General features: G+C 44.9%; 1 protein-coding gene across 1 annotated transcript; it reads left to right on the top strand.

Annotated features, from left to right (window-relative positions):
* Window positions 1–6,959: 6,959 nt before the first annotated feature.
* Window positions 6,960–10,148, top strand: GADD45A (growth arrest and DNA damage inducible alpha). Its single transcript, XM_030865897.2, has 4 exons — window positions 6,960–7,215; window positions 7,747–7,848; window positions 8,098–8,335; window positions 9,443–10,148. The coding sequence occupies exons 1-4, from the start codon at window positions 7,172–7,174 to the stop codon at window positions 9,554–9,556; spliced, it is 498 nt and encodes a 165-aa protein (XP_030721757.1). The 5' UTR covers window positions 6,960–7,171; the 3' UTR covers window positions 9,557–10,148.
* Window positions 10,149–10,553: the final 405 nt, after the last annotated feature.

Genomic DNA, 10,553 nt, shown 5'->3' with positions numbered 1-10,553 from the left:
AACAAGACTTGAAGCTTGGCAATTAAGCACCTTTACATCTGTTGGGTTTTATAGGTGTATACAGTACAGACTGGTAGAGGTCACAAATCCGTAGTTACACAATGGGCCATTTTATAGCTCCTGAAAATAATATATAAAAAATCATTGGGGGCTTCCCCGGTGGCGCAGTGGTTGAGAGTCCGCCTGCCGATGCAGGGGACACGGGTTCGTGCCCCGGTCCGGGAAGATCCCACATGCCGCGGAGCGGCTGGGCCCGTGAGCCATGGCCGCTGAGCCTGGGCGTCGGGAGCCTGTGCTCCACAACGAGAGAGGCCACAACAGTGAGAGGCCTGCGTACTGGAAAAAAAAAAAAAAAAATCATTGGGGTGGGTGTGAAAGGTGTACAAAGAAGAATATAATATGTAGATAAGGGTGTATAACCCTCTGTAATTAAAAAAGTACAACCAACAAAACTATGATTCAATCAAAAATGGTTTCTATTCTCTTCTATATAAGAAGAGACCAGAAGATGTACAGTTTTATGTTCTAGTTCATTAATTACGTCTCTAAATCTGTACAACTTATTCGTTCAACAATATCTGACTCAATAAATATTGAGTGTCTACCCTGTGCAGGGCACCCTTCTAACTACTGGGGATCAACCAGTGACCAAAACAAATCCTACTCCATTGAACTTATACTTGGAGAGTAGAGTGGGTAGGATAGGGGAGCCAGATAATGCAGACTATATACATATATATATATATATATATAATATGTATGTTAGAAAGTTTTTAAAAAAGAGAGAGAGCAGGGTTTAGGGGATCAGTAATGCCAGGAGTAGGCAGGGTAGGCCTCATTGAGAAGGGAACTTGAAGGGAGCGAGCAATGTGGTGATCAGGAGAAAGATTATTCCTGGCTTTCAGTCAGTAAAAAGGCCCAGAGGCAAAAGGAAGGCCAATGTGGTTTTAGAGTAATACGCATGGCAGAGGATAGTAAAAGAAGAGATTGGATTAGGGATTCAATATTTTTTTAATAACAGGTTTATTGAGATATAATTCACATTCTCTACAATTCACCCTACATGTACTATTCAGTGGTTTTTAGTATATTAATAGAGTTGTGCAGTTATCACCACCATCAATATTAGAACCTTTTCATCATGGTGAACAGATTTTTTTTTTTTTTGCGGTACATGGGCGTCTCACTGCTGTGGCCTCTCCCGTTGCGGAGCACAGGCTCCGGACACGCAGGCTCAGCGGCCATGGCTCACGGGCCCAGCCGCTCCGCGGCATGTGGGATCCTCCCGGACCGGGGCACGAACCCGTGTCCCCTGCATCGGCAGGTGGACTCTCAACCACTGCGCCACCAGGGAAGCCCAGTGAACAGATTTTTGCAGGGTCTCTTAAACCTTAGTAAGGATGTTGGCTTTTACTCTAAGTGAAAAGAGGAACCATTAGTAAGTTTGGGTCAGAAAAGTGACTATGATTTGACTTGCTTTTTATAGAAATAGTATAAATAGTATATATAGCACTATATAGTATCTATAGTACTATAGTACTCTATAGTATATAAAGTACTATAATATTCTATAATGTATAGAATACTTTGTCTGCTGGAGGTGATTAGAGGAAGGACAAAAGCAGAGAGAGAGAAACCAGCTGTTGCAGCTATCCAAGTGGGAGATGATGATGGTGGTGGTGTTGGCAGCCCTGAGAAATGGTTGAATTATTTTACATTTTGAAGTAAGCCAATAGTGTTTGCTGATGGACTGGATGTGGGTTGTGAAGAAAAGAAGTCAAGGATGCACTGTGGCTTGGGGGCTGCGCAATGGGAAGAATGGAGTTGCCATTGACCTATAGGAGGACAATCAGGAGGCCACCTTTGTCATTTTAAGTTTGAGATGCTTATTGTATATCAACACAAAGATGATGAGTAAACCTGAGATTCAGAAGAGATGACTGACCAGATTGGAAGTATATCTGGGAGTCATCAGCATATAAATATTTAAGGCCATGGGACTGGATGAAGTCACCAAGAGAGTGAGTGTAGATAGAGAAGAACTAAGCTGTTAAGAGTTAGGAAGAAGAGAACTTTACAATGAAGTAGATGGGTGAAAAGAATCACCTCTTCTATTTCAGAGATAGAAAATTTAGAAACCTGGTCAAGGTACCAGAACAAACTACAAAGGGCCAATTACCAACCCCAAACACCTATCTTTTTCACCTTTTTTTTTTTTTTTTGCGGTACGCGGGCCTCTCACTGCTGCGGCCTCTCGCGTTGCGGAGCACAGGCTCCGGACACGCAGGCTCAGCAGCCATGGCTCACAGGCCCAGCCGCTCCGCAGCATGTGGGATCTTCCCGGACCAGGGTACGAACCCATGTCCCCTGCATTGGCAGGCGGACTCTCAACCACTGCGCCACCAGGGAAGCCCTTTTTCACCTTTGATTAGCCCACCAAGAAGAGACATTCACAGAGAGAACATTCCTACAACAATAGAAACCTCCTGACACACACTTAACTCAGTGGGGAGGTGGGGAAATGGAGTGAGGGGGTCCTTGAAAAGTGCCCTAGTGAGTCTCTTTATCTGACACCTCAACTAGCTGGCCCCTGCACGGCTGGTGAAATGTGAACAGCTGATGGCAACAAGGAGGTCAGCCTAAAGCTCAAAGCAACAACACGCAGCTATTGCCATGAATATTAATAGCTAAAGAAAATTTCCTTAGGGTAAGAAGTTATTGAACACACAACGAGATGGCATTAAGGGTATTGTATTAGGCCTTGATGCTATGAAACAAAGTACAAATAACAAATTACTTAGTGGTTTAAAACAACACTTACTTGGGCTTCCCTGGTGGCGCAGTGGTTGAGAGTCCACCTGCCAATGCTAGGGGACACAGGTTCGTGCCCCGGTCTGGGAGGATCCCACATGCCGCGGAGCGGCTGGGTCCGTGAGCCATGGCCACTGAGCCTGTGCATCCGGAGCCTGTGCTCCGCAATGGGAGAGGCCACGACAGTGAGAGGCCCGCGTACTGCAAAAACAAACAAACAAACAACACTTATTTATTATCTCACAGTTTCTGCAGGTCAGATGTCTGGGAGTGGCTTAGTTGGGCTCTCTTCTCAGGGTCTCCAAGGCTAAAATCAATGTTTCCCAGGCTATATTCTCATCTGAAGGCTTGAGTGGGGAAGGATCTACTTCTAAGCTCCCTCAGGTTGTTGGTAAAATCCATTTCCTTGCAGCTTCATGGTGGTTGGCTTCTTCAAAACCAGCAATGGAGAAAGTCTCTGATGCTTCCAGTCTCTCTTCAGAGAAGACCCTCTTTTAAAGGGCTCACCTGATTAGGTCAGGCCCACCAAGCCTAATCTCCCTTTTGAGTAGCTCAAAGTCAATGAAATAGGGGCCTTAATTACGCCTGCAAAGTCCTTTTATCTTTGCCATAGAATGTAACATAATCATGCGTGTGATAGCCCAAAACCATTACCATAGTCTATTGGTTAAAAACAAGGAATGGGTTCTGCCTATACTCAAAGAAGGAGGATTATACAGAGCTTAACACCTGGGTTTACATATCATTGAGGCCATCTCAGAATGTGCCCACCAGACAGCCCAAGAAACTAAACGTTTAGTTAAATTCCAAAATGGAAGTATTGATCCTAAGAAATGACACGTTTTTAGGTGTAAAGTCAATCTTGTCTGAATGATCTTCTCTGAGAAAAAAACTGAGGGAAATTTAGAGCCTGCCTTTAGAAACTAACTTCACCAGACTTACACAAAAGATACATCAGGAACCTTATGATCTTTAACAATAAAATATAATACAGTTCTAGATAGGTAGTTAGTACACCCATCATAGACTAATTGATCTCCTTCAATGTGAACAATGATCTGTTTAATGCTGTAATAATAAGCATCATACTTCTTTCAGATGTTAAAGGATTGACTAATTTTTGAAAGAAAGAAAAGTTATCATTCTAAACTATAGAACCAGTAGTAGGAATATATGTATGATAATAGTGAAGAAAATATCAAAAAAGCCTTTTAATATGCAAAGCAGGTAGCAGTGCTAAAATAATTTAACAATTTCTGAGTATATATTTTCATCATTTCATTTCATATAACCATTTAGCATCCTTATAAATGTTACTAGAAGGTCATTCCCGTCCTGTGCAGTTGAAGTACCTGGAGTTACCGGGGATAGTTTTAAAAATGATTTTATATGCTGGAATTATTTTTTAAAATACAAATATATTAAAACACATGAAAAAAGTATATATACACATATATACTGATCTAGGGATATTCCTCTGATTTATCATTGGATACCATCCTCTCCTAGGACTAATAAGCACTTATGAAATGTATCATCTACGATCATCCTATTGTATAACTGCAATCTAACTGTAGCTAAATTCAGCTTCTACTTCCAGTTGGAAACACCAGCTTTGAAAATAATCACTGATGAAACCGTCTAGGTAGACTCAGCAATGAGGCAAAATGGTGTAACATATCTGAGTCAGAAAGTATGACAAATGAATATTTTTGAATACTGGAAGGCTAGGCTTATCTCATAGGGAACAACCGAACAACACATGAACAAATCACTTTCCCTATAGATCAAATATAGAATTCAGTATAATTTTCGAGTGAGGGACCAGGCCTATATTAAGAAGTAATCCTTTTATACTGCATTTTTACTGCATGTAGTTGACCTGGGTGGGGCATTATTAGGGCTGTGGTTCGTTTGAATTGGAAAAACAATACAGGGGTTCTACTGTCCTACAGTTTCTGTTCAGATGACCAAAGTCATGGGACTTTCAGCATAGCTGGCTGATGACAGTGCATACTATTTTGTCCCAAAATCCAGTTCAAGCATGGACATACCAATTAGATGGTAAGCACTTTAAAGGCAAAGGACCAGGAATTGTACCATTCTTGGTATATTGTAGGACATCAAAGAAGTTTTTTCTTTGAATTAAATTTAAATATGGAATACCTTAGAGAGAATTCGATCATTACACAGGACTGCAGGATTCGGAGATCTTTTTGTTCAACCCTCAGATTCTGTTTAACTCAGTGAACATTGACTGTGCTTCTACTAAATGCAGAAATGGTGCTACGTGCCAAGAACACCAAGTTGATGAAGTCACAGTCCCTGTTGTCAAGAAACTCACTCGATTCCCTAATTCATCGTCAGCTTGCTGTGATCACACTTCCTTCCAAAGAGCTTCTAAGAAATACCTAGTGGATAGAACCTTGGAGTTCCACAGAACACAGTTCAACAATCTCCAAATGATGACTCAGGCCAGATTGCATAATTCAGGTTTTGTTTGCAAAGTTGAACGGGCTTCAGCATCTCCCTAAATTTCAATGTAAAGGAATTCTTTAACAAAGACACTACATGTTAGAATTTAAGATATAGATATGAAACATACCTTACACTCCTGGGTAAGTTATGCATTGACAAGCACCATTCCTTTACTCAAACCTTGTCCCTTGCTGACAACGCAGTTAGGGATTAAGTGCAAAATGGCAGCTCAAATAAATGAGCCAGAAAACTGACCTATCACTTTTCTTTTCCACTAAATTAAGATCAAGAGAGCTGGAGAATATTTGGTCTAGAATGATACAAACATACGGGAGTTTGCAAAAACTCCCAGGTAGCTTAGCAAAAAATTACTTCTGTGACCTTTGTCTGTACAGTAACCTTAATAATGCAAGCATTGTTTTGAATGCAAGCATATGGGAGCATGTTTACCATTTCTGGTGACTTCAGTAGGTTTAACACATATTTTTGCATTTATTGCATAAACTCATGAAACAAAGGAAAGAACTTTCAACCTATTCAGTGAAAGTCTATGCATTGAAGTTTGCTTTTCAAAAATGCATAACTACTGCTTTCTTTATACCCACAAGTTGCCGTTATCTCAAAGCTGAAATTTTAGCATATGACTAAAAGGTCCGATAGCTGCTGCTTCATGATTCAGCATCTAACATTAATAATTCACAGTGAGATCACAGGCCCCCTGTGGAAGGTAGTGACATACTTGCCTTATGAAAGGAAGCTGAGGGCATATTGAGAGCATTTTGAATTTAGATATGTAGCTTGTGTGGGTGTCAGACAATTGTCTCTTAGCTGGTGCCATGCAGAAGGATCTTCCTTCGGGAAAGGCTGTCTGAGAAAGGTGAACTGGGCTTGTATGGCTAGGATACACTAGGATACACACATGTGGTAACCAGCTCCTGGTGCACACGGTTTTCCAGAGTTACCCTGGGCAGGTGGGAAGCCTTTCTGCTTTCTGTGGAAGAGATTCCAAGTTGGTTCCCTGCCACCACCAAACACAAATGTGTTGATTTTTCTTTTTTTGAGCTCCCAACCCTTGCAACCTTCCAAAAATAAATCAAACCAGCCATCAGGGGACCGAAATAATACTACTACTAATAAGCAGCTTTGCCTAGACTTACATAAACAACACTTCTGAGGTAAACTTTGCCCCAGAGGTCTGGACACACTCTTTTTATGTAACCAGCTTACTAATAATTACTAGACTTGGGTGCATTAACCCTGAAAATAGATTTTAATAGCAGGCCCCCAAAACAAAAGACATGAAACGACAATTAAAAAAAACAAACGTGCACCAACTAGAAAAACACTTGGCAGCCACCTCCAGCCCAAGCTAAGACACCCTCCACTCCCCGCACAAAGACCTCCTCTCCTACCCGCCCTGCCAGCAGGATGAGAGTAGGCTCGGGACCCCGCCCCCCATCCCCGCCCCCGCCCCAGGCTCGCCTTCCTCGTGGCCCCTCCCTCTTCCGCTCCTCTCAGCCGGGTTCCAGGAGCTGAGGTCAAATTGTCGGAGCAGGTTGATTTGCATAGCCCAATGGCTGCGCGCATGCAAATGAGGCGGGTGGTGGTTGGCTGGGGGTTGGCAGGATAACTCCGGCGAGGGGGGCCTTTGTCCTTCAGTGGCTGTGAGGCAGCTGCCGCGTCGCTATAGTGGACTGTGGCGAGGGGGGGCGCCGAGAGCCAGCGGGCGAGCGAGCGAGGGGGCAGGAGGGGCGGACGGCGCGGCGGCGGCGGGCGCTGGAGGAGCCTGAGAAGGAGTGCAGAAAGCAGGCACCCGCGCGCCCACGGTGGCAGGAGCAGCCCGCAAGCCGCTCTCTCTCTGTAGGGCACCTGCAGTTGCAATATGACTTTGGAGGAATTCTCGGCTGGAGAGCAGAAGACCGAAAGGCAAGTCAGCCGGAGCTTCTCCCTGAACTCTGCTTGCCCACTGCGCGCACCCCAGTGCTGCCAGGCTGTGCAAGGTTTGCGGGGAGCGAGCGGTTAAAAGTTTGCAGAGGGTACTTCCTATCCCGCCTTTCTTCCTCGGGACACTAGAGGCGTGCGTGGACAGAAAGAGCGTGCCTCCCACGCCGGTCGAGCCCCTCGAGCCTTTGCAAAGGGCAGAAGTGACCGTCCCTGCCGGTGCGGCTCCTGCGGCCGGCAGCCTGTGGCTTCGCCCAGCGCCGGGGACTGGCAGTGCCCTCGGGAGAGGGTGGCGGATGGCACTCTCGGGGCTTCTCACTGGACGCCCGGCCTCTGGGCGTGCGAGGGGTTACGGCGGGGGGGGGGGTGACAGGCCGGGAACCCCGGGTTTGCAAAGGCCCAGGTGCGCCGTGGCGCGTGCACTCGGGAGGGAGGGTCGCGGCGCAGGGCGAGGGGCCCGCGACGGCCCCGAGGGGCGGCGGGCTGACGGGATCCCCTTGCTCTGCCTGTGTGTAGGATGGATAAGGTGGGGGATGCCCTCGAGGAAGTGCTCAGCAAAGCCCTGAGTCAGCGCACCATCACCGTCGGGGTGTACGAGGCGGCCAAGCTGCTCAACGTGTAAGTGGAACCCTCGCGTGTCCCTCGTGGTTTCTCTTCCCGCCCCAGCCCGGAGAGGTCGCCTTCCAGGGGCGCCCCCTCGGCCAGCAGTGCCACTTCCTGCCGCTTTCCATCTGCCCTGAGGTTGCTTGTCCCAAGGGGAGCAAGCGGGCCGGGGCGCGATCCCCCGGGACGTGGGCGCGGGATGCGGGCGCCCACGCGGCGGGTCTTGCCTTTGGGCTCATCAGCCCCGTCCCTGCCCGCACGCAGCGACCCCGACAACGTGGTGCTGTGCCTGCTGGCGGCGGACGAGGACGACGACAGGGACGTGGCTCTGCAGATCCACTTCACCCTGATCCAGGCGTTCTGCTGCGAGAACGACATCGACATCCTGCGCGTCAGCAACCCTGGCCGGCTGGCCGAGCTCCTGCTCCTGGAGAGTGACGCGGGCCCCGCGTTGAGCGAGGGCGCGGAGCAGCCCCCGGACTTGCACTGCGTGCTGGTGACGGTAAGGGAGAAGGGGACTGCGGGCAGGACGTGGTTAGAGTCCTGGCAGGAAGTCCGCAACGGCTGAAAGTCGCCTGACTCCAGATCTGGAATGGCTGAGGGTCAAGAACTGGGCGCCTTTGCCCCATCAAAGAGTGTGGCTGGACTTTCAGCCGAGATGTGCTAGTTTCATCCTTGGGATTTTCTCTGGTACGGAACGTGTCTAAGCACGTTGGAGGCTGCCAGAAGCGGAAGAGATCCTTGTGAGTCAGCATTGTCAGCCCAGCTACTCCCTACCTACATCTGCACTACCTCCCGTGACTAATTCCTTTAGCAGGGCAGATTAGATAAAGCCAAATAAATTCCTGGCTCACCCTCATTAAGGAGTCAGCTTCATTCTCTGCCAGTCAGAGCTAAAAATAGAAATGGTGTGGGAGACAGACCTTATTAATTCCCTAGAAATGTATTGAGAGGATAGAGTGGAAATTTTTTCTTTGCAATCTTGCATATTTTAAAATGGAGCTCCCCCCACCCCCATAAAAACCTTTGGTAGGTAGATAACTTGTGTTTACAGAGGTAAATGTGATCGTTTTGTCTTTTACATTTTACTACTTTTTGACTGATCTCTTTAAGTGGCAGCCTAATTATTTTGCTACTCCTGAAAAAATACTACTGTCTCTTTTGGGAGGATAACAGGTGGCAGTTCTAGTTAACTGCTATGCAGCTCTCACCTCCTGGTAGCCCAGCATGGAAATATTTCTCACAGTTGTTTCACTCAGGTCTCTGCCAAGGTACAAGTTTGGTAGGGCAAGCCTGTGAATAATACTTTCATGCAAAACTGAATAAATATTATGAAAACATATATATATGTATATGGCTCAGTGGGTTTCATGTACTCAGACTATACTCAGACTTTGAAGAGTACAGCTTAGTAGAGAATTACCCTGAATGATTTTGCAGGAAACCCAACTACCTAGAAGAAATTTTATTTCTTATGGTTGTAACAGGTCTCTGTGTCACACAGCCAAAGTATAGAATGTTCGAGTGTCTTCCCCTCAAAAGTGGTGTAATAAGTAGCAAAGGCTGACTTTTTTAATAGTAAATTTATTTTTTCTAAATTTGTTCCCAGAATCCACATTCATCACAGTGGAAGGATCCTGCCTTAAGTCAACTTATTTGTTTTTGCCGGGAAAGTCGCTACATGGATCAGTGGGTTCCAGTGATTAATCTCCCTGAACGGTGATGGCATCTGAATGAAAATAACTGAACCAAATTGCACTGAAGTTTTGAAATACCTTTGTAGTTACTCAAGCAGTTACTCCCTACACTGATGCAAGGATTACAGAAACTGATGTCAAGGGGCTGAGTGAGTTCAACTACATGTTCTGGGAGCCCGGAGATAGATGACTTTGCAGATGGAAAGAGGTGAAAATGAAGAAGGAAGCTGTGTGGAAACAGAAATACAAGTCAAAAGGAACAAAAATTACAAAGAACCACGCAGGAAGGAAAACAAAACTATGTATTAATTTAGGATGGTTGAGTTACATTTAAATAAACCAAATATGCTTTGTTGAAGTTTAAATGTGCGGCAGTAGTTTGGGTAATTTTGGTTTATATGCCCTCAAGTAAAAAAGAAAAAAGCAGAAAGGGTTAATCATATTTTCAAACCATATTTTATTGTATTTTGATGAGATGTTAAATTCTCAAAGTTTTATTATAAATTGTACTAAGTTATTTTATGACATGAAAGGTTATTTATGCTATAAATTTTTTGAAACACAATACTTAACAATAAACTGGTATGGAATAATTGCATCATTTCTTTATGTGTGTTTTGTTTCTTTTAACTTGGACTTTCTTTTAAAGAAGTTTCTTTTTAATATGGAAAAATTAAAACCCTTGTGAAATTATATACATATAGTATATGTGTCTGTATATATAGATGTGTGTGTGTATGTATATATAATTCTTTTCCACTCTTAAACATTTGGGCCAGACATGGGGGCATAATATTGCTTTTCATTCATTCTTTAGTGGACATTTTAGTGATGCCCTGCTCTAGCCTACATCCAAAGTCAGAAAAACGAAGATTTAAGAGGAGTTGGGGTTAGAGTTAGGGAACAGGAGTGTTAGAAATTGCACTTGCAAAACCTGAATAAATATTTATAGTTCAATGATACTAGTGCTGTAATAAGATTATATGCAACATATTAAGGAAGCAGAGGGGAGAGAGTGACCAA

The sequence above is a fragment of the Globicephala melas genome, chromosome 1, assembly GCF_963455315.2.
Source record: "Globicephala melas chromosome 1, mGloMel1.2, whole genome shotgun sequence".
Lineage (NCBI taxonomy): Eukaryota > Metazoa > Chordata > Mammalia > Artiodactyla > Delphinidae > Globicephala > Globicephala melas.
Note: the sequence above shows the minus strand (reverse complement) of the source record. Positions and strands in the feature narration are given on the sequence as shown.